Below are 24012 nucleotides of genomic sequence, written 5' to 3' on the forward strand. Positions count from 1 at the left end.
TTTCTTTCACCGGAAGTGCAAATCTGTGCATTTAAAGGTAAACTGCGTATATTTAAGCAGAAACCCTCTCCAAAAAAAAAAAAAAAAAAAGCAGAGGAACATCTATCTACCACAGTGATCCAAACTGGTATTTCTGGTTTGCAGGATGTATGAATCCTAGCAAACCCAGGGCTGCTTTTGAGGTCCACAACGATATCCTACACTCGGGATTAGAAAGAGGAAAGGGCCAAAGAGCCAAAAGTGGGGAGGGTTAGCGCTGCTCAACAGTCCACGCGCCCCTCACGCTGCAGTGGGTGCGTCTGCGGTCAGGTTCTCCGCTCCCTCTCCTCGTACCCCACCCCACGCTCGAGGTGTGTGAGGGCAGCTACCGATGCCAGCTCCCCAGCTCCTTTCCGGATGCGGGGGTGACCTGAGAATGGCTATCCCTGCTCCCCCCAGCCCCCAATTCTTCACCAGTAGCAAAGGGAGGGAGTGGGGCCCCGAGGCGGGGAGGGCTTAGCTCCGGGGCAGGCCCGGCTCGCTGCCCGGCGTACCTGGCTCTCGGCTGCGGGGATGCCAGACTCGAGCTCGCACAGCGCGCGGAAGTTGTGCAGCTCGAAGTCGGCGTCGACCTGGAGGGAAAAGGTCACCTCGGAGAGGTCCCTCCGCACACAGTACACGGTGAGCAGCATGGCCCGGGCCCGACCCAGCTCGGCTCGGCCCGGCCTGGGCGCGGGGCGCAGGGGAAGAGGCGGCGGCGTGGCCTGGCTGGTGCTGCGGGAGGACGGCGCGGGCTGCTCGCTCGCTCGCTCCCTCCCTCACACAAGCTCAGTGAGTCACTCCCTCCCGCCCTCACTAGCAAGCACGGCCGCCGCCACCCGCCTGCAAGTCCGTCTGCCTGCCGGCCTGCCTCCCACGGCTGCCGCCAAGCGCACCGGCCGCCCGGCGCCCCGCCCCGCCGCAACGCGGCTGCCGTAAAGCCCGCCTCGCCTTCCCCGCCTTCGCAACGCAGCGGGGGGCGGGGCCGGGAAGGGGAGGAGGAAGCCAGGAGAGGATAGGAGGGGGAGGAGTGGGAAGGGGGCGTGGAAGAGGAGAGGGAGGAAGGGCGAGAAAAGGGGAGGGAAGGAAAGGAACGCGGAGAAGGAAATCTCTGCTGACTGGTTGACTTAATGACAGAGGTCTGTGGAGGAGTCCCCAGTCTTATTTATTCACCGAACAGGCACTGATTAAGCGCCTACCGTGTGTCGGGCGCTGGCGATGCAGAAATGAATAAAAAGATAAATCCTTCTCCGTAACTCTCGATCTAGTACAGGAGTTAGTAATAAAACATATTTTTCGAGGTAGAAATTGAGGCTCCGAGAGAGTAATTCACTTCCTGTCTTAGTGATTTAGGATTGAAACCAAAATCATTACCCTCCCTAGTCTATAGAAGTCAGTTGGCTGTGGCCCACGCCTACCTCCCCAGCCCCTTCTCCCGAGCTCTTCCCACATTCTCTGCCCTCCCAGCCACATAGCTCAGTTTCTCCAAGGCTCCATTCCCGTCTTGTAAATAATTTTCTCTCTACTTGGACTGTGTCTGTTTCCTAGCCCTAGCAACTCCTACCACCTAGCGCAGTGCCTTTTTGGGCACAGCTTAGAATCTACTCAATAAATATTTGCTACTTTAATGGCCTGTTTTTAAGGCACATAGCTGATGAGTGGTAGAGGCCCAGCACTAACGTGCGGATGAGTAAGAAAACCAAAACTGAAAGGTGAACTTGTAATGGATGCCAGATTAGCATCTTTCCATTTACTCCCACTCCCTCCTCCATGGTAGGGAGCCCTTTTCCATTTTAACAGGAGAGAAGGAGCAAATAAGATGGCTGTGGGTGCAGGTAAGTAGGTAGTAAGTAGGCTGTTGGTGGCAGGAAAGGGAGAATTAGCAGTTGAAGGCTTTTACAAAGAGAAATTAGAGGAGCCGGGCGCGGTGGCTCACGCCTGTAATCCCAGCACTTTGGGAGGCCGAGGCGGGCAGATCACAAGGTCAGGAGTTCGAGATCAGCCTGGCCAATATGGTGAAACCCCGTCTCTACTAAAAATACAAAAATTAGCCGGGCATGGTGGCGGACACCTATAGTCCAAGCTACTCGGGAGGCTGAGGCAGGAGGATCGCTTGAACCCGGGAAGTGGAGGTTGTAGTGAGCCGAGATTAGGCCACTGCACTCTGGCCTGGGAGACAGAGCGAGACTCTGTCTCAAAAAAAAAAAAAAAAGAGAGAAAGTAGAGGCACAGGGGAGTGAGAATGCTTATATCCCCTACAAGCAACAGAAAGCTTGACTATCAGTAGCTTAACAAACAAGGGTTTATTTTCTCACAGGAGAGAAGGCCTGGAGGTAGCAACAGCATTGGTTGAGTGGCTCACTGAAATCAGGGCCAATGCTTCTGTAATTGTTTTGACCTTTTCCTGAGGGTTGCAATATATGGCTGGCTGCCTCCACTCCATGCATTATTTTCCTATTCAAGGAAAAAGCTTGCCCAGAAGTCCCTGTGCACATTTTTGCTTACATCTCACTGGACAGAATTGTGTCACATAGATGCGAGAGAGGCTAGGAACGCAAGTATTTAGCTTTGCCTAAAGGACATAAATAGGGAAAAGGGGGGCTGGGAATGGGTATTAGGAAAGACATACACAGTGCCTTCTACAGTGAATGTTTGAAATAACCATTGCAAATTGAAGCAAGTTTAGCTGGGAAATGTTCTAGGATTGCCCAGTGGTGGTATCAAGGAATCAGTTGAGGCTGGAATCATTGATTAATTGTTGTATTTGGTCTAGTGGTGCTCAGGTTCCCAGGTCTGGCAGATTTTGTTCTCCAAAGATGACCATGACAGTGCCTCCCATCCTATATGCTCTTCCTACAACGTGATTGTGACAACCCTCCCATTAAGAAGTGGGGTGAATGTCCCTCCCTTTAAATCATGGCTCGGCAGACTAACTCTGGCATAAGTGACATTATGTGATTTCCTTTTTTTTTTTTTTTTTCAAGACAGGGTCTGGCTCTGTCACCCAGGCTGGAGTGCAGTGGCACAATCATGGCTCACTGCAGCCTCAACCTCTAGGGCTCAAGTGATCCCTCCAGCTCAACCTCCCCAGCAGCTGGAACTACAGGTGTGCACCACCACACGCAGCTAATTTCTTTTTAGTAGAGATGAGATCTTGCTATGTTGCCCAGGCTTGATTTCCTTTTTATTACAATTTTACATTATTTTTAATTTAAAAAAATAGGGATGAGTCCTTGCTATGTTGACCAGGCTAATCTCCAAATCCTGGCCTCAAGTGATCCTCCCACCTTGGCCTCCCGAAGTGCTAGGATTACAGATGTGAGCCATCACACCCAGCCACTTTGTGTGATGTTCAAGGCTAGGTCTCGCCTGTGTCCACCTGGAGCCAGCAGTTCTCACCCAGCATCCAGCAATATATGCCAGACACCAATGGAGGGGACAGAGCAATGGTGGACAGGCTTAGGCTGGGGCTGCTGCTTCTGGCACTGCTCCTACTCATGCAGATTTATTCAAATCAAACTATTGTAACGTTTTCAAGTAACTCCTCCCAGGGTACCTTGTCTGCCCCAAACCCAGCTAATGCCACCAACAAGGCAGTTGGCTGTGCCCTGCAGTCAACTGCCAGTCTCCTCATGGTCTTGCTTTCTCTTCTATATTTCTACTGTTAAGAAACATCTATACTTCCATGTCTTCTAAACCCATTCCAAATGGCATCTAGGAGTCCAATGTGGCAAGAAAAAAAGCGGGTCTTCATCAAATCTATTAATTTCACACCTTCTTTTACTGATACAGAAAAGGCTGAGAACCTGGCCAGATGCGGTGGCTCATGCCTGTAATCCCAATACATTGAGAGGTCGAGGCAGGTGGGTCACCTGAGGTCAGGAGTTCGAGACCAGCCTGGCCAACATGGTGAAACCCCGTCTCTACTAAAAATACAGAAAAATTACCCAGATGTGATGGCGGATGCCTGTAATCCCAGCTACTTGGGAGGCTGAGGCAGGAGAACTGGTTGAACCTGGGAGGCAGAGGTTGCAGTGAGCCGAGATTGTGCCATTGCACTCCAGCTTGGGCAACAAGAGCAAAACTCTGTCTCAAAAAAAAAAAAAAAAAAAAGGCCAGGCGCGGTGGCTCATGTCTGTAATCCCAGCACTTTGGGAGGCCGAGGCAGGTGGATCACAGGGTTGGGAGTTCAAGACCAGCCTGACCAACATGGTGAAACCCTGTCTCTACTAAAAATACAAAAATTAGCCAGACGTGGTGGCGTGTGCCTGTAATCTCAGCTACTCAGGAGGCTGAGGCAGGAGAATGGCTTGAACACGGGAGGCAGAGGGTGCAGTGAGCCGAGATTGCGCCATTGCACTACAGCCTGGGCAACAGAGTGAGACTCCATCTCAAAAAAAAAAAAAAAAAAAGAAAGAAAGAAAAGGTTGAGAACCCCACATTTAATTGCTTTGAAGAACACGTGAAGGGTTTGACTAGATGATGAATGCCAATATTAAATCTGCTTAAATGTCATGTACAAGATGAAGAGAGGCAACATCCAAAATTGAAGACATTATTTCTTGAGTGTGGCTTAAGAAATGCAGACACTTAAAACTACCTTGAAAATAAGAATAGTAGATCCTGAGACAAAACTTGGGTAATAAAAAATAATAATAATAATAAAGAATAGATTTTATCTTGTCTAGAAATAAAGATGTAATGTGGAGTGGAGACTCAGTTTTCGTTTGGTTCATTAAGTCTATACGGCAGTAAAACCAGTAAAATAAAAGATTTCCATTGGCGGGGTGGAGGTGGCTCATACCTGTAATCCCAGCACTTTGGGAGGCCACAGCAGGAGGATCAATTGAGCCCAGGAGTTCGAAACCACCCTGGGCAACAGGCTGAGACCCCATCTCTACAAAAAAAAAATTAATTTTAATTTTATTTATTTATTTATTTATTTATTTATTTATTTATTTATTGAGATAGAGTCTCGTTCTGTTGCCCAGGCTGGAGTGCACTGGCGCGAGCTCAGCTCACTGCAACCTCCACTCCCCTGGCTCGTGATTCTCCTGCCTCAGCCTCCCAAGTTGCTGGGATTACAGGCCTGCACCACCATGCCCCGCTAATTTTTATTTTTTGTTTTTCTTTTCTGAGACGCAGTCTCACTCTGCCATCCAAGCTGGAGTGCAGTGGTGAGATCTCAGCTCACTGCAATCTCCCAGGTTCAAGTGATTCTTGTACCTCAGCCTCCCGAGTAGCTGGGATTATAGGCACCCACCACCATACCTGGCTAATTTTTGTATTTTTAGTGGAGACAGGGTTTCACCATGTAGGCCAGATGGGTCGCAAACTCCTGACCTCAGGTGATCTACCCACTGGGCCTCCCAAAGTGCTGGGATTACGGGCATGAGCCACTGCACCTGGCCATAATCTCCTTTTTTTTTTTTTTTTTTTTTTTGAGACAGCATTTCACTCTTGTCCCCCAGGCTGGAGTGCAATGGCACGATCTCAGCTCACTGCAATCTCCACCTCCCAGGTTCAAGCCATTCTCTTTCTTCAGCCTCTTGAGTAGCTGGGACTACAGGAGCATGCCACCATGCCCAGCTAATTTTTGTATTTTTAGTAGAGACGGGGTTTCACCATGTTGGCCAGGCTAGTCTCAAACTCCTGACCTCAGGCAATCCAACTGTCTCGTCCTCCCAAAGTGCTGGGATTACAGGTGTGAGCCACCATGCCTGGCCCAAAAATTTAAAAAAAGAGATGGGCATGGTGTCACACACTTGTGGTCGCAGCTACTCAAGAGAATGAGGTGGGATGATCACTTTAGCCCTGGAGGTCAAGGCTGCAGTAAGCCATTATCATGGCACTCCAGCCTGGGTGACAGAGCAAGATTCTGCCTTAAAGTTTAAAAAAGCTTCCATCGGCTGGGTGCAGTGGCTCACACCTGTAATCCCAGCACTTTGGGAGGCCAAGGTGGGTGGATCACAAGGTCAGGAGTTCAAGACCAGCCTGGCCAAGATGGTGAAACCCCATCTCTACTAAAAATACAAAAAATTAGCTGGGCACAGTTGCAGGTGTCTGTAATTCCAGCTACTCGGGAGGCTGAGGCAGGAGAATCGCGTGAACTTGGAGGGCGGAGGTTGCAGTGAGCTGAGACCACACCACTGCACTCCAGCCTGGAAGACAGAGTGAGACTCCTTCTCAAAAAAAAAAAAAAAAAAAAAGCTTCCATCATTCTATGAATCCTCAATGTATTGTTTCAGCAGTACTAATTTAATGCCAATATATTAAGTTTTACATTGTTAGGCTATCACTGTTCTTTTGGTAACTGAATTCTTTTTCCTCTGAGGATTCGGATTTGACATTGCATTTGACCTTTTATGTAATTGACGTGTGCCAGGGCAATGATAGACTGCAATCTACCCCCAAGTCCAAGCATCATCAATAATTCTTGTTTATCCTTAGAGAGTCAAATGGTAGGCATTTGATTTCACCTATTTTTGTTCAACAAGGACACCAGATTCATTAAGGGGCTGGGTATGGTGGCTCACCCCTGTAATCCCACCACTTTGGGAGGCTGAGGCGGGTGGATCACTTGAGGTCAGGAGTTCGAGACCAGCCTGACCAACAAGATGAAACCCTGTCTCTACTAAAAATACAAAAATTAGCTGGGCATGGTGGTGCGCCTGTAATCCCAGCTACTCGGAGGCTGAGATATGAGAATTGCTTGAACTTTAGAGCCAGAGGTTGCAGTGAGCCGAGATCACGCTACTGCTGTCCAGCCTGGGAGACATAGTGAGACTCCATCTCAAAAAACAAAAAAAGATCTGTTTTGAAGGTAAAATTATAAACCTTGAAATTAAAAGGGCAAAAATGTAAAGGAGCCAAAAACTGTATATCAAGTATTTGGAAAGTAAAGACTGAAAGTTAACTTGCATTAAAGTTACAAAAACTTTTATACTCTTTTTTCTTTTTTTTTTTTGAGACGGAGTTTCACTCTTGTTGCCCAGGCTGGAGTGCAATGGTGCGATCTTGGCTCACCACAACCTCCCCTCCCAGGTTCAAGCGATTCTCCTGCCTCAGCCTCCTGAGTAGCTGGGATTACAAGCATGCACCACCACGCTCAGCTAATTTTGTATTTTTAGTAGAGATGGAGTTTCTCCGTGTTGGTCAGGCTGGTCTTAAACTCCTGACCTCAGGTGATCCGCCCGCCTCAGCCTCCCAAAGTGCTGGGATTACAGGCCTGAGCCACCGTGCCCACGCTATACTCTTTTTCTGTAAATGCTTTTTGCAAACAACAACTATGGATCAGAATAGCTGCATTTAAAACACATTTTGGGGCTTTTTGTTTTTTTTTTTTGAGACAGAGTCTTACTCTGTCACCCAGGCTGGAGTACAATGGTGCGATCTTGGCTCACTGCAACCTCCGCCTCCCAGGTTCAAGTGATTCTCCTGCCTCAGCCTCCCGAGTAGCTGGGATTACAGGTGCACAACACCACACCCCGCTAATTTTTGTATTTTTTGTAGAGACAGCATTTCACCATGTTGGCCAGGATGGTCTTGAACTCCTGACCTCGTGATCTGCCCACCTTAGCCTCCCAAAGTGCTGGGATTACAGGCATGAGCCACCGCACCCGGCTGGGGCCTTTTTTTTAAAGAGACATGGTCTCACCCTGTTACCCAGGCTAGAGTTCACTGCGGCCTCAACCTCCTGGACTAAAGCAATCCTCCTGCCTCAGCCTCCCAAGTAGCTGGCACTACATGCATGTGCCACCATTCCCAGCGAATTTTTATCTTTTTGTAGAAATAGGGGTCTTTCTATGTTCCCAAGCTGTTCTTGAACTCCTAGGCTCAAGCAATCCTCTTACCTCATCTCCTAACGTGCTGGGATTACAGACATGAGCCATCATGCCCTGTTTGAAACACATTTTGTTATGTCAATATTTTTAGATAGTTAGAACCTGGTCCTAAACCGTAAAATAGGCTTGATTCTGTAATAAAAATTTTTACAACTGTCTTGACACACAGAAACCTTTTTAAAAATAGACACTTCCTGAAGTCCTTTGTTCACAAGGTCACACACTGATGCTTAGGTGTTCCAGCATCTAATATGGCCACAGTAGTCTTTTTTTTCCCATCTTTAGAAACGTACACGGGAACAGCAGATGGAACAGATCTGAACCCACTCCACTGTGTGTGTGAATGAACACTCCCTTTTGTTCCATGCCGAAATGCTGTACATATATTTTGGATTGTATATTTGTGTGTGTATGCTTTGATTCATAGTAACTTGTTATGAAATTGATTTGTATTGAATACAAACTGCAAATAAAAAATCAATGGCTGAAAAAAAAGTCAATACAGCTTCTCCGTGATTCTCTTGGAACGCTTGCTCTTGGAACCCAGCAGCCATGCTGTGAGGAAGCCCAAACTACACCACACGGTGAGACCACACAGAGAATATACATGTGGTTGTTCCAGAAAGCTGCTCAGCTGAGGGGAAAGCTGATTAGTGGGAAAACCCACCAAGCACAGAAGTGAAGACACTTTCAGATGACTTCAACCCCCAGATGTTGAATCATCTCCAACTTATGAGTCTTTCCAGATGAGGCTTCAGACATCATGGAGCCATCTCCACTGTACTCCCTTTGAATTTCTGACCTACAGAAACTATAAGCATAATAAAATAAAAATACAAAGTAAAACCAAAATGAGATACCACTTTATGCTCACTAGGATGGCTATAATAAAAAAGACAGAGTTGGGCGTGGTGGCTCATACCTGTAATCCCAGCACCTTGGGAGGCCAAGGCAGGCAAATCACTTGAAGCCAGGAGTTCAAGAGCAGTCTGGCCAACACAGTGAAACCCCATCTCTACTAAAAATATAAAAATTAGGCTGGGTGCAGTGGCTCACGCCTGTAATCCCAGCACTTTGGGAGGCCGAGGCGGGTGGATCCCGAGGTCAGGAGTTCGAGACCAGCCTGACTAACATGGTGAAACCCCGTCTCTACTAAAAACATAAAAATTAGCTGGGCATGGTGGTGTGTGCCTGTAATCCCAGCTACTTGGGAGGCTGAGGCAGGAGAATCACTTGAACCCAAGAGGTGGATGTTGCAGTGAGCCGAGATCGTGCCATTACACTCCAGCCTGGGCGACAGAGCGAGACTCCATCTCAAAAAAAATGAAAATAAAAAAATAAAAATTAGCCAGCTGTAGTGACATGCGCCTATAACTCCAGCTATTCTGGAGGCTGAGGCAGGATAATCGCTTGAACCCTGGAGGTGGAGGTTGCAGCATGCCGAGAATGTGCCACTGCACTCCAGCCTGGGGGACAGAGGGAGACTCTGTCCAAAAAGATACTCAAAAAAAAAAAAAAAAAAAAAGGCAGATGATAACAAGTGGTGATGAGGATGTGGAGAAATAGGAACCCCTAATAGACTGCTGGCAGGAATGTAAAATAGTGCAGCCACTTTGGAAAAAAGTTTGGCAGTTCCTCAAAAAGTTAGACATACAGGATAGGCACAGTGGCACATGCCTATAATCCCAGCACTGTGAGACTGAGGTGGGAGGATCACTTGAGCCCAGGAGTTGGAACCAGCCTGGTTAACATTGTGGGACCCCACTTCTTAAAAAAAAAAAAAAAAAAGGTGGGGGGGCCAGGCGCAGTGGCTCACGCCTGTAATATCAGCACTTTGGGAGGCTGAGGCAGGTGGATCTCTTGAGGTCAGGAGTTCAAGACCACCCTGGCAAACATGGTGAAACCCTGTTTCTACTAAAAATACAAAAATTAGCTGGGTGTTGTGGCACACACCTGTAGTCCCAGCTACTTGGGAGGCTGAGGCAGGAGAATTGCTTGAACCTGGGAGGTGGAGTTTGCAGTGAGCCGAGCTTGCACCACTGTACTCCAGCCTGGGCAACAGAGCAAGACCCGTCTTAAAAAACAGATAAACAAGCAAACAAACTTAGACAAAGAGTTACCAAATGATCCAGAAATTCTACCCCAAAAAATATTCCCAAGAAAAACAAAAATATACATCCACACAAAAACTTGTACACAAATGTTCATAGCAGCATTAGTCGTAATAGCCAAAAAGTAGAAACAAGTATCCATCAACTGATGAATGGATAAATAAATGTGGTATATCCATATAAAAGAATATTATTTGGCAACTGAAAAAGAAGTATTAGTGCTACAGTTCTTTTAGAATTTGTCTAGCAGGGCCGGGCGCAGTGGCTCATGCCTGTAATCCCAGCACTTTGGGAGGCCGAGGCGGGTTGATCACGAGGTCAGGAGTTCAAGACCACCCTGGCCGAAATGGTGAAACCCCATCTCCACTAAAAATACAAAAAAATTAGCCGGGTGCAGTGGCAGGTGCCTGTAATCCCAACTACTTGGGAGGCTGAGGCAGGAGAATCACTTGAACTCGGTAGGCAGAGGTTGCAGTAAGCCAAGATCGTGCCACTGCACTTCAGCCTGGGTGACAGAGTGAGACTCCATCTCAAAAAAAAAAAAAGAATTTGTCTAGCAGGTTTTCTGGTCTTCACTGGAAAGCCCCTTTAAAAAAATTAAAATAAGAAGTATTGATATATACTACAACGTAGATTAACCATGAAAATGTTATGCTAAGTTAAAGGAACCAGTAACAAGAGATATACACTGTATGAGTCCAATTATATGAAATATCCAGAAAAGGCAATCCATAAGAGACAAAGTTTATTTTATTTATTTATTTTTGAGGAAAAAAAATAAAACCTGCCACCACACCCAGGTATTTTTTTTTTTTTTTTTTTTTTTTTTTGCGATGAAGGCTTGCTCTTTTGCCCAGGCTGGAGTGCAGTGGCGCGATCTCGGCTCACTGCAAGCTCTGCCTCCCAGGTTCACGCCATTCTCCTGCCTCAGCCTCCCGAGTAGCTGGGACTACAGGCACCTGCCACCGCACCCAACTAATTTTTTGTATTTTTAGTAGAGAAGGGGTTTCACCATGTTGGCCAGGTTGGTCTCGAACTCCTGACCTCAGGTGATCCACCTGCTTCGGCCTCCCAAAGTGCTGGGATTACAGGTGTGAGCCACCGCACCTGGCAGACAAAGTTTATTAGTGGTTGCCTAGGGCTTGTGGAGAATCGGGATGGCAGTATGGGAAGTGACTGCTAATGGGTATAGAATATATTTTTAGAGTGATGAAAATGTTCTAAAATTGATTTGTGGTGTTTGTTATACACACCTGTGAATATACCAAAAACCACTGAATTGTACATTTTATTTATTTTTTGAGATGGAGTCTCGCTCTGTTGCCCAGGCTAGAGTGCAGTGGCGCGATCTCAGCTCACTGCAACCTCTGCCTTCTGGGTTCAAGTGATTCTCCTGCTTCAGCCTCCCTAGTAGCTGGGATTACAGGCATGTGCCACCATGCCCGGCTACTTTTGTATTTTTTAGTAGAGAGAGGGTTTCTCCATGTTGGTTCGGCTGGTCTTGAACTCCCGACCCCAGGTGATCCACCCATCTTGGCCTCCCAAAGTGCTGGGTTTACAGGTGTGAGCTACCACACCCAGCTGAATTGTACATTTTAAATGGGTGATTTTGTGATATGTGATTTAATCTCAATAAAGTTGTTAAAAATTAGTTTTGAAAAGTTCACACTGGCTGCTGAGTGGAGAATGGGTTGTACTGGGCAAAAGGAGAAACACAAAAATGTTTATGGGGCTAGAAAGGTGGCGGCAAAAGAGAGACAAGCAGGTGGATTAGAGAGATACTTTGAAAAGTCAACAGGCATTGCCAATGGGTTGGACCTGGAGAATGAGGGAGAGGGAGGAATGACTTCTGAGTTGAGGGAAAGTAAACCCAAGAAATGATACACGATCAATAAATCCCAGTATCCAAGATGTACTACTCTGTGTTGTACTAGGATTCAGATCCAAGATTCAACTCCTTGGAATGGGTTAGGGTTGGATTTAGGATATTTTACAACACCCTCCCACCTACATCCAACAAGCTTATGTGGCAGACCCGCCTGCTCACAGTTCTGCTCACTGAACTCTCCCCACCACCCCCTGCCTCTCTTAAGACAATCACTTCTGTAGCAGAGTTCCCACAGCTCTTTGCCCCTCAGCTGCTTTCCTCTTGGGCCTCACCCCTTTTGGACTCTGCTCAGTAGCCTCTTGAGATCTGGCTCAGAGTGTGGACTCCTACTTTTCTCATCACTCTATGAGACACAATTTGAACCTCCATTACTTGTGACCATAAATGGCTAGAGATATTTCCAGTCCTTAATTTTAAGTCAGGATGGGGTGGAGTGGAGGTTGAGAGCAGGGAGAGCTCAGAACCCAGAATCCTGCTCTAGACCAGCAGTGCTACCAAGAATAGGTCCCATTTATTGATCAACGCTGTGTGTCACGCACCTTCCAAATGATTGCTAACATTTCCTGAATGTTGACTTTGTGCCGGACACTCTTCTAAGCAGTTTATGTGTATTGAGTCACTTAATTCTCACAGAAATCCTAGGAGGTATTATCTCCATTTTACAGATGAAACTGAAGGATAGAGGAGGGACAGTCTCTCGCCTAAGGATACACAAGCAGTACATGACAGCACAAGGAATTCAAAGCAGGTAATCTGACTCAAGCTCAGTCCTCACTACCAGTTTATATTGCCACATGTAAGACCTCATTTCATCCTTCTAGAAGTCCTCAGAGATAGGAACTGTTAGTAATAATTCCCATTTCATGGATAAAGAAACTGAGGCATGGGGATTTTAATTAATGTACCTGAGTTCACATAGCTAGTAAATGGCAGACTCTCCAAATTGGAAGACAGTTGTGGAGTGAAAACATTTATTATTTGTTTACTTTTTTGAGACGGAGTCTCATTCTGTTGCCCAGGCTGGAGTGCAGTGGCACAATCTCGGCTCACTGCAACCTCTGCCTCCCAGGTTCAAGTGATTCTCCTGCCTCGGACTCCCTAGTAGCTGGGATTACAGGCATGCACCACCATGCCTGGCTAATTTTTTTTTTGGAAGAAAATGACTTTATTCTAATTAACTCACAAAGAATAAAATCATAACAGCTAGTTTAAGGAGGCCACACAAACATTTGCCCAGTCCCAGATTCTACAGAGTAGGAACACCCCCGCTTCCATTTCAATTCTGAAGCAAGAAAGCTAGGAAATGACAGGAGAAGTTTAACTGATGGTTACACTTTATACCCTTACTATCAATTCTATTTTTATACTAAATTAACTTAGTTATGAGAGCTGATTTTCCATCTCTCCAGGTTGAACTTCTTGATTAGGCCAATCCGTTTGCAAGTTGGCACTGTTTCAGCACCTCATTGAAACCCTCACAGAGCTTGATGTCACCCTGGTTCTAGGCACACTCCAGAAACTGTTTGATCCTATAGAAGCAAGGCTGCTGCTGCTGCTGTGCCGGCTGGGTTCCCTGAGGCTCCTGGTAAGTGATGCCAGGCCTTGCAGGCTCAGCATTACTTCCTCCACTGAAGCCCCCAGTAATGGCATGACCCAGTGTGTGCCCCACAGCAGAGCCCACAGCCACGCCAGCTGCAGTGGTTGCCATCTGGGCCATCAGACCTGGCTGCCGGGGCGCAGCAGCAGAAGAGCCAACTGCAGATGGGGGTGCCGCTGCTGGTAGCTGAGCGACTGGTGCTGGCCTGGGTGCAGCTCTCATCTGAGGGGCCAGGCTGGCCGGAGGGGCCATGCGGGAGGTGTGGCTTCGGCTTCCACGCGGCATCCTAGGTACGCGACGGCTCGGCCTCCGGACATGTGACAACCAGCGAAGAGCTAAGCGACTTCTTCTGCCTGGCTAATTTTTGTATCTTGAATAGAGACGGGTTTCACCGTGTTGGCCAGGCTGGTCTCGAACTCCTGACCTTCAGGCGATCCACCTGGCTCAGCCTTTCAAAGTCCTGGGATTGCAGGCATGAGCCACCACGCCGAAAATATTTATTTCTAACCTTTAGAGCACAAACTCTCTGCCTATACTAATTACATGGGGAGTCACCTTGCTGTGCTCCAAAACGCTCACTTTCATCACTACATGGTCATCACCAGCAAAGTTTCGTTTCGTTTCGTTTCTTTTGAGTGCCGTGATCTCGGCTCACTGCAACCTCCGCCTCCTGGGTTCAAGCGATTGTCCTGCCTCAGCCTCCAGAGTAGCTGGGATTACAGACGCGCGCCACCACACCCGGCTAATTTTTGTACTTTCAGTAGAGATGGGGTTTCGCCATGTTGGCCAAGCTGGTCTCGAACTCTTGACCTCAAGTGATCCCAAAGCGCTGAGATTACAGGCATGAGCGACCACGCGCCTGACCATCACCCATTATTTGTCAGGAAATTTCTGGCCAGCCTAACATTTGCAGGTGTTGACGTAACTAAAAGCTTCTGTCTTACTTTGAGGAAATGCTCTTCTTGCACAACTGAATTAGCCTCATTGTCACAATTCTGCACCGTTTCACTGCTTCACCATAGCCAGCCCAGACAAGTCTCAAGCGCCGGTTTCCTCTCTTTGGTCGCACCAGCCAAAGCCAGGACTTTGTAAAAGGATAGGGCGGAAGCCCCAGGAATGCTTCGCCCGCGCACCCAGCGCCACAACCGCCTTCGCGGAAAGCTCTGCCAAAGGGCGGTTGCGCCGCATCACGTGCCTGCGGCGTAATCTCCCACTGGGCAGCGGCGCTGGCTCACGTGACACGTGCAGGCCAATGCCTGGCGTCCGCACGTTTGGCTCCTGGTTGCTAGGCGACGCCAACCCGATTCTGGTTGCTGGAGTTTATCTTCCCGAGGTTGCTGTGCGAGTTTCGGACTCGGCTCAAGCGCTTGGATCTCTCCAGCACCTGCGAGGGCTTCTCCTGGCTGCCGCTTTCGTTCTGGCGAATGTTCGTGGTGGCAGCCACCCTTCAAGGCTTGCACGAGGGCGTCCCGGCATCCGCGATCAAGCGGGCCCTGCTGCTTTTGGGGCTGACCCTGCGGCTGGGGTGCTGCGGCGTCGCTCTGGCGATGCCCGGTCCACTCACGGACTCCCTGCTTTGGCCTGCTCAGCTCAGGAGAACCCGGCCCGACTCCATTTCGGGCAGTGGTGGACAGGGAAACTAGTGCCTGCCTGTAGTGGTCCCAGGCATGGAGCTTCCTGCAGCTAGCTACCTTGTGGCTTAGTTCAGGTTTTGTTGCTTTGACCACCGATGAGAAATGTGCAGTAGGGACTCTAGGAGTCTGCTTACCCGAAATGGTTTCTGTCTTGAATAGTTGTTGAGTGAAAGGTAACGTGTTTCGATTAAATGTGTGTGTGTGTGTGTGTGTGTATTCCCAGAAGTGAAAAGACTTAAACATTCTTTTTTTTTTTTTTTTTTTTAAATGGAGTCTCGCTCTGTCGCCCAGGTTGGAGTGCAGTGGCGCGATCTCGGCTCACTGCAACCTCCGCCTCCCGGGTTCTCTGCCTCAGTCTCCCAGTAGCTGGGATTACAGGCGCACACTACCGCGCCTAGCTAATTTTTTTTTTTTTTTTTTAGTAGAGACGGGGGTTTCACCATCTTGGCCAGGCTGGTCTTGAACTCCTGACCTCGTGATCCACCCGCCTTGGCCTCCCAAAGTGCTGGAATTACAGGTGTGAGCCACTGCGCCTGGCCTAGGATTTTCAATCTAGAAACGGTCGTGGAGTGTCTGGGACTTGTATGTAGCTCGCTGTTTATTAGAGGGTTTGGTATTTCACGTGTATTTTATTTATATTTGGATTGGATTTTACTTACTTTTCTAATCAGCTTGTGAACTAAAGTGAACAAACAGGTTTCAGTGCCCTTTGTTTTCAGACATAAGGAAACATGACCGGAGAAATTACAATCATGCATTGTTTAACAGAGATATGAGAAATGCATCTTAGGTGACTCTATCATTGGAATATCATAGAGTTTGTTTGTTTTGTTTTGTTTTTGAGACAGGGTCTTGCTGTGTCGCTCAGGCTGCAGTGCAGTGGTGCCATCACAGCTCGCTGCAACCTCGATCTGCTGTGATCCTTCTGCCTCAGCCTCCTGAGTAGCTGGGACTGCAGGCCGGCATCACCATGCCAGGCTAATTTTTTAAAATTAAATTATATATTTTTGTATATTTTAATTTTCTTTTTACAGAGAAAGGGTCTTGCTATGTTTCCCAGGCTGGTCTCGAACTCCTGGTCTCAAGCAATCCACCTTTCTCAGCCCCCCAAAGTGCTGGGATTACAGGCGTGAGCTACCATGTCTGGACCACAGTCGGCTAATTTTAAATTTTTTTGTATAGACAGGGTTTCTCCCTCTGTTGCCCAGTCTGGTCTCCAACTCCTGGGCTCAAGCCGTCTTCCTGCCTTGGCCTTCTAAAGTGTTGGAATTACAGGCATGAGCCACTGAGCCATGCCCATAGAGTGTACTTACGCAAACCTAGATAGTATAGCCTACTACACACCTAGGCTATATGATACAGCCTACTGCTCCTAGGCTACAAATCTCTACAGCATGTTATTGTACTGTATACTGTAGGCAGTTTTAACACAATGGTTGGTATTTTTGTATCTAAACATAGAAAAGGTACAATAAAAATGGTACAATAAAAATACAGTATTGTAATCTGATGGGACCACTGTCTTATATGCAGTCTGTTGTTGACTAAAAATTGTGTGACATGTGGCTGTATTTGCTCAACGTATTGCATGGAGAGGGCCAGTGCTTCTCAAATGTGTGTAGTAACCGCTTAGGAATCTTTTTTTTTTTTTTTTTAAAGATGGAGTCTCACTCTTTTGCCCATGCTGGAGTGCAGTGGTGCGATCTTGGCTCACTGCAACCTCTGCCACCCGGCTTCAAACAATTCTCCTGCCTCAGCCTCCTGAGCAGCTGGGATTTCAGGCGCACACCACCACGCCCAGCTAATTTTTGTATTTTTAGTAGAGACGGGGTTTCACCATCTTGGCCAGGCTGGTCTTGAACTCCTGGCCTCGTGATCCACCCCTCGGCCTCCCAGAGTTCTGGGATTACAGGCGTGAGCCACCGCACCTGGCCAGGAATCTTGTTAAACTGTGTATTCTGATTCCTTAGGTCTGGAGCAGGTCCTGAGAATTTCTGCAGTTCTGACAAGCTCCCAGGTGTAGATGATTCTGCTGGTGTGATGCATGCCTCAAATAGCAGTAGCCCTAAGTGACATGGTTAATAGCACAATTGCCTCCTTTCCATATCTGATTCTTATGCCCAAACAACAATTTCTTAATATTTATGAAATTTCAGTTACATATGAAGAGAGTCATAGGATGGAAATGACAAATAGCGTTGTCAAGATAGAATTTTTATTAAGGATTCATTTTGCTTATTTTATTACTTGACAATCTGAGAATTCACAATATTGGAAATAATGGGCTTAAAAATATCAAGCTGGTTGGGTGTGGTAACTCGCGCCTATAATCCCAGCACTTGGGAGGCCGAGGCGGGTGGATCACCTGAGGTCATGAGTTTGAGACCAGCCTGGCCAACATGGTGAAACCCCAACTCTACTAAAAATACAAAAATTAGCGGGGCATGGTGGTGGGCACCTGTAATCCCAACTGTTCGGGAGGCTGAGGCAGGAGAATTGCTTGAACCCACGAGGCGGAGTTTGCAGTGAGCCAAGATGGCACCACTGCACTCCAGCCTGGGCGACAAGAGCAAAACTCCATCTCAAAAAAAAAAAAGTATCCGGCCGGACGTGGTAGCTCACGCCTGTAATCCCAGCACTTTGGGTGGTCAAGGCAGGTGGATCACGAGGTCAGGAGTTCAAGAACAGCCTGGCCAAGATGGTGAAACCCCATCTCTGATAAAAATGACAAAAATTAGCTGGGCACAGTGGCAGGCACCTGTAATCCTAGCTACTCGGGAGTCTGAAGCAGGAGAATTGCTTGAACCCCAGAGGTGGAGGTTGCAGTGAGCGGAGATCATGCCACTGCACTCCAGCCTGGGCGACAGAGCGAGACTCCGTCTCAAAAAAAAAAAAAAAAGATTTGTTAGGCAGGACCAGAGCAATGCCAACTCTAGGGCTAATTATTCCCCTGAGGCAAGACCTTCATAAATACTCCTTCCAATGCCCCATACATTACGAGTTTTTCCAATCTGGATCATAGGAGTAGGCACTATTCCTTCTAATCCAGGGGTCCCAGTCTCCAGGCCGCGGAATAGTACCAGTTGGTGGTCTGTTAGGAGCCGGGCCGCACAGCAGGAGGTAAGTGGCAGGCGAGCGAGCATTACTGCCTGACTTCTGTCTCCGGTCATATCAGCTGCAGCATTCGATTCTCATAGCAGCACAAACCCTATTGTGAACTGTGCACGTGAGGGATCTAGGTTGCCCACTCCTTATGAGAATGTAACGAACGTCTGATGAACTGAGGTGGAAGAGTTTCATCCCGAAATTCCAAAAAGGTTAGGAACTGCTGTAGTAATCCTTTTACGTGGTTCTTTCCCCAGCCTTGTGTAGTTTTCTTACATATGTATCCTGAGTACTCTGCTGAATGCTAGAGGCGGGGACCTTTGACAGATCTCTGGGGTTCTGTCTGAACAACTCCCTTTCTCTGGTACTCTGTCCTTTCCATCTGGCTACCTTGGTCTCCCTGGCCTCAGCTCTGTCTCCTCAGCTCCGGGATTCCACCAGGCTCTTCTTCACTTTGCTCTTCTTGCAGTAGAGCCCGGAAACTCTCAAGGTAGTAAGCTGGAGCAATAATAGGGCTCACCTCACTTGTACTTTTTTTTTTTCTGAGACAGAGTCTGGCACTGTTGCCCAGGCTGGAGTGCAGTGGCGCCATCTCGGCTCACTGCCACCTCCACCTCCAGGGTTCAAGCGATTCTTCTGCCTCAGCCTCCTGAGTAGCTGGGACTACAGGCGTGCACCACCACACATGGGTAATTTTTGTATTTTCAGTAGAGACGGGGTTTCTCCATCTTGGCCAGACTGGTCTCGGACTCCTGTCCTCGTGATCTGCCAGCCTCGGCCTCCAGAAGTGCTGGGATTACAGGCGTGATCCACTGTGCCCAGCCATTTGTTGTACTTTTTTCAGGGATTTCTGTCCTTTGTTGCCTGATATCCAGTGTCTTGAAGATCATTTCTTACATTTGGGGATCTGTATTTTGGTCGTTTAGGTAGGAAAGTAAATATAGCCCCTGTTTATCTTCAGTTCTGAAAGTGGAAGTCCGTATATCACACCTACCTGGCACACTTTTACTGCCCCAAACCATTGAATATGGAAACTGTTTTAAGTGAGGTTGTATACTATTGAACTCATATCCAATTAGGATATGATGTCTTGATATCCCTAACAGACTTAACCAATGCCTGGCACTTGGCTGACATTCACTAAAAGCTGGAGAGCATGAATAAACTATTTTTAGGAGACAACTGTTGATCAGCTTATTGTGTTTTCTTCCAACATTTGTTGATGGGCTTTTGCAATTTTCTTTTTGCCTGCCAGCAGCAAAAGGAAGCCAGGCAAAATGGACATTTCTGGGACTTGTTACTTATGATTGTAATTATCCACAAAAATGCACACTTTAAAAAGCTTTGATAGGCATGAAAGAACTTTTGGGGGTGATAGAAATGTTCTAAAACTGAGTTGTGATGGTTGCACAAGGGTACTAAAAATCATTAACTTGTACACTTAAAAATGGGTGAATTTTGTGGTATGTAAATTACACCTAAAAAAAAGCTTTTATAAAAAGCTGAACTGAAAGAGTTCCAGGCATTTTAAGGTGAAAAAAGGACACATTGCCAACCAATTTGTACAGGAGAAACCTGTACTTTTTCCAAAGTCTCATATGAATTAAAGCACAACCTTGAGGCCAGGTGCCTGTAATCCCCACACTTTTTTCCCAGCACTTTTGGATGCTGAGGTGGGCAGATCACTTGAGGCCAGGAGTTCGAGACCAGCCTGGCCAACATGGCAAAACCCCTTCTCTACTAAAAATACAAAAATTAGCTGGGTGTGGTGGTGGGCACCTGTAATCCCAATTACTCAGAAGGCTGAAGCAGGAGAATTGCTTGAATCCAGGAGGCGGAGGTTGCAGTGAGCCAAGATTGCACCACTGCCCTCCAGGCAGGGCAACAGAGCAAGACTCCATCTCAAACAAAACAAAACAAAACAAAACAAAAAACAACCTTGAGCAGGAGTAGGAGCAGACTATGGTCAACTTATACTTTGTACAATACATATGTATTAGGTGTAATCAGGAAAATATTAAAGATTTTAAAAGAAAGACTAGCACTGAGAAAAATCAAAGGGCAGTTCCAAGAGAAAAAGGGCTTATTTGATCGAAAGGGAAGATTCCATTTCCTTCTCCACTGGCTCCTAATGTGGTGGTGGTGGGGCGTGGGGGTTCACACCAAAAAATTCTACAATTCTCTGCAGACCTTAGGAGGGTGTCTGTCAGTCTCTTGCTATAATGGAATACCTGAGACTGGGTAATTTATCAAAAAATGAAGTTAAGGGCTTGGCGCGGTGGCTCATGCCTATAGTCCCAGCACTTTGGGAGGCTAAGGCAGGTGGATCACCTGACATCAGGAGTTTGAGACCAGCCTGGCCAACATGGTGAAACCCCATCTCTACTAAAAATACAAAAAAATTAGCTGGGTGTGGTGGTGGGCACCTGTAATCCCAGCTATTCGGGAGGCTGAGGCAGGAGAATTGCCTGAACCCGGAGGCGGAGGTTGCAGTGAGCTGAGATCGTGCCACTGCACTCCAGCCTTGGGACAGAGTGAGACTCCATCTCAAAAAACAAGCAAACAAACAAAACAAACAACAACAAAATGAAGTTAAGTTGGCTGACAATTCTGCTGGCTGGAAGATGGAGAATCTGGTGAAAGCTTCAGGCTGCTTCCACTCATGGCAAAAGATGAAATGGAGCCAGGGTGTGCAGAGATCACGAAGCAAGAGAGAGAGAGAGACAGGGGAGGCACCAGGCAATTTTTAGCAACCAGCTCTTGTGGGACGGAAAAGTGTGAGAACTCACTGACCCCTTCCCCGCAACAAGGTATTGGTTATTCATGAGGGATCTACCCCCATGACCCACACACCTGCCATTAGGGGATAAACACTCAACATGAGATTTGTAGGGAATAAACATCCAAACTTTAGCAGTGTCCTACGATTTATCTCAATCCTGACACTATCTACCTGGAAATAGCACCAGATTCCACAGGTTACAGGCTTAGTCCCTTAAGACCGCCCCCACTTCAGACACCGGGTGCCAGTCCCAGGTTGTCACCTGTACTTCTTGCAGACTCGCTATAAATTAGAAGTTCCCACCATTCCCTCCTCTCTGGGTTTGATCATCTGCTAGGACAGCTCACAGAACTCAGAACGATCTACTAACCAGATTGCCATTTATTATGAAAGAATATAACATAGGAACAGCCAGTGGAAGAGCTGCGTAGGGCAAGGAACATGGGAAGGGATCTGGAGCTTCCAAGCCCTCCTCAGGCACACCACCCTCCCCGCACCTCCGTATGTTCACCAACCTGGAAGCTTGTTGAACCCCATTCTATCGGGATTTGATGAAGGTTGCATTACGTAAACATGATTAATGAAATGATTGATCATTGAGGTTTTTTTTTTTAGAGACCAAGTCTCTAAAAAAAAAGAAGAAGAAAAAAGAGAACAAATACTTTATCAAACCATTTGTGTTATGCTATAGGAAATGTATCATACATGCTTTATTTGTACGAGATGTCTATATCTGCACTTCAAGCATGAATTCTTATCTTCCAAAAGTGCTTAATAACGTTTTTCTGGTTTTAATTGCCTAGCACAAGTTGGCTTATATTTGGATTTGTCTAAACAGCATTTTTCCACGTCCTTGAGCTTTGTGCACTTTAGAACCTTGGTTTTAAGCTACAGTCCTGTTAATCACCAATTATCAAGTATTCATTCTTACTAATAACTTGAGGCAGATCTATGTACCCAGAGCATATAGTTCATAATTAATAATCAGCTCTTGCATTTGTCTAATGCTTCCTTCCTCTCTAAGGACCAGGTTGATGGTGAACATCATCACTGGAAAGTCAGGAAAGGTTATAGTCCCTACTTGGCAGAGGAAGAAGGACTACTCAGAAGCAGCTGACCTCCTTGGGCAAAGAGAAAAGCCATCTAAAAGAATGCGTAGGTGACTGGCTGGGGCTTGAAAGAAATCTGAATATTTTCTTCAATAAAAAATTAAATGAGGGCCAGGCGCGGTGGTTCATGCCTGCAATCCCAGCGCTTTGGGAGGCCAAGGAGGGCGGATCACAAGGTCAGCGGTTCGAGACCAACCTGACCAACATGTGAAACCCTGTCTCTACTAAAAATACAAAAATTAGCTGGGCATGGTCATGGGTGCCTGTAATCCCAGCTACGCAGGAGGCTGAGGCAGGAGAATCGTTTGAACCTGGGAGGCGGAGGTTGCAGTGAGCCGAGATTGTGCCACTGCACTCCAGCCTGAGTGACAGAGTGAGACTCCGTCTCAAAAAAAAAAAAATTAAATGGTACAAAGATGACATTATGATACTCATTGTATAATAAAACTGTTGAGATTTCAGGATGAAATTACATTGACTAAATTTTTTTCCAGGTGATTTAGGAGGTGACATAAACTGTGTCACCTGACTGAATAATTGAAGGAGAACTGTGTCCATTTCCTGAATTCTCTTTTTTCCTTTGTTAGATGATCAAGTAGAAGTTTTCTGTGCCCTCTCCTGGCTTGATTCTGAAACTGCATAACATTCAGCCTCACTGGGTGGGTCTCTGAGATAAATTCATGCTCTCCCCTTCCCCTCTCCTGCCCATAGGAGGCTTATTTTATTTTATTTTATTTTGTATTTTATTTTATTTTATTATTTTTTGAGACAGAGCCTCACTCTGTTGCCCAGGCTGGAGTGCAGTGGCACCATCTCAGCTCACTGCAACCTCTGCCTCCCTGGTTTAAGCCATTCTTGTGCCTCAGCCTCTCCAGTAGCTGGGATTACAGGCACGTACCACCACGCCCAGCTAATTTTTTTTTTTTTTTTTTCAGGTAGAGACGGGTTTCGCTATGTTGACCAGGATGGTCTCAAACTCCTGGCCTCAAGAGATCTGCCTGCTCCCAAAGTGCTGGGATTACAGGTGCGCACCACCCCGCTGGGCTAATTTTTCTATTTTTAGTAGAGATGGGGGTTTCACCATGTTGGCCAGACTGGTCTCGAACTCCTGACCTTAAATGATCCACCTGCCTTGGCCTCTCAAAGTGCTGGGATTACATGTGTGAGCCACTGTGCCTGGCTTTTTTTTTTTTTTTTTTTGAGAGGGAGTCTCACCCTGTCACCCAGCTAGAGTGCAGTGGCGAAATGTTGGCTCACTGCAACCTCCACCTCCTAGGTTCAAGCAATTCTCCTGCCTCAGCCCCCCAAATAGCTGGGATTACAAGCATGCACCAGCACACCCAGCTATTTTTTTGTATTTTTAGTAGAGACAGGGTTTCACTGTGTTGGCCAGGCTAGTCTCAAACTCCTGACCTCAAAGGATTGGCCCAACTCGGCCTCCCAAAGTGCTGGGATTACAGGCTTGAGCCACCGTGCCCAGCTGGTAAGTGTGTAACTTTATAGGCAAAGTGAATAGAATACTGGGGATTTTGACAAGCTTTAATGTCACAAAGATTTTTTTTTTTTTTTTGAGTTACAGTCTCAATCTGTTGGCCAGGCTGGAGTGCAGTGGTGTGACCTCAGCTTGCTGCAACCTCCACCTCCCAGGTTAAAGCAATTCTCCTGCCTCAGCCTCCCGAGTAGCTGGGATTACAGGTGCCTACCGCCATGCCCAGCTAATTTTTGTATTTTTAGTAGAGACAGTGTTTCACCATGTTGGCCAGGCTGGTCTCGAGCTCCTGACCTCAAGTGATCCACCCGCGTCAGCCCTCGAAAGTGCTCAGACTACGGGCGTGAGCCACCGTGCCAGGCCACAAAGATTCTTTGCTTGGCCAAACTTTAGCACCCCACCTGGCTTTTTGGCTATAAATTCCCACTTGCCATG

At 47.1% G+C, this 24012-nt stretch overlaps 2 protein-coding genes and 2 pseudogenes across 3 annotated transcripts in view; 2 read left to right on the forward strand and 2 right to left on the reverse strand.

The window, feature by feature from the left end:
• The window catches only part of DDI2 (DNA damage inducible 1 homolog 2), a 43960-nt gene extending 43005 nt beyond the window's left edge, over positions 1–955 (reverse strand). For both annotated transcript variants that reach the window (XM_055262197.2, XM_063631837.1), the window contains exon 1: positions 534–955. In XM_055262197.2, the coding sequence (XP_055118172.1) occupies positions 534–671 (138 nt within the window). In that variant the 5' untranslated portion in view covers positions 672–955. The remainder of the gene's footprint in view (positions 1–533) is intronic.
• Positions 956–10189: 9234 nt separating this feature from the next.
• LOC129472755 (uncharacterized) lies at positions 10190–10257 on the forward strand (annotated as a pseudogene).
• Positions 10258–10517: 260 nt separating this feature from the next.
• Positions 10518–10561, forward strand: LOC129472753 (uncharacterized; annotated as a pseudogene).
• Positions 10562–12815: 2254 nt separating this feature from the next.
• On the reverse strand, positions 12816–14582 carry LOC129472517 (coiled-coil-helix-coiled-coil-helix domain-containing protein 2-like). Its single transcript, XM_055262212.2, has one exon. It carries the CDS (start codon positions 13741–13743, stop codon positions 13363–13365), a length of 381 nt encoding a protein of 126 aa, XP_055118187.1. The 5' UTR covers positions 13744–14582; the 3' UTR covers positions 12816–13362.
• Positions 14583–24012: the final 9430 nt, after the last annotated feature.

The sequence above is a fragment of the Symphalangus syndactylus genome, chromosome 22 (genome assembly GCF_028878055.3).
Source record: "Symphalangus syndactylus isolate Jambi chromosome 22, NHGRI_mSymSyn1-v2.1_pri, whole genome shotgun sequence".
NCBI classification, from domain to species: domain Eukaryota; kingdom Metazoa; phylum Chordata; class Mammalia; order Primates; family Hylobatidae; genus Symphalangus; species Symphalangus syndactylus.

What these genes read in the sequence shown, in the direction of transcription:
- LOC129472517 (XM_055262212.2), bottom strand. Translation starts at nt 13,743, where the DNA reads ATGCCGCGTGGAAGCCGAAGCCACACCTCCCGCATGGCCCCTCCGGCC.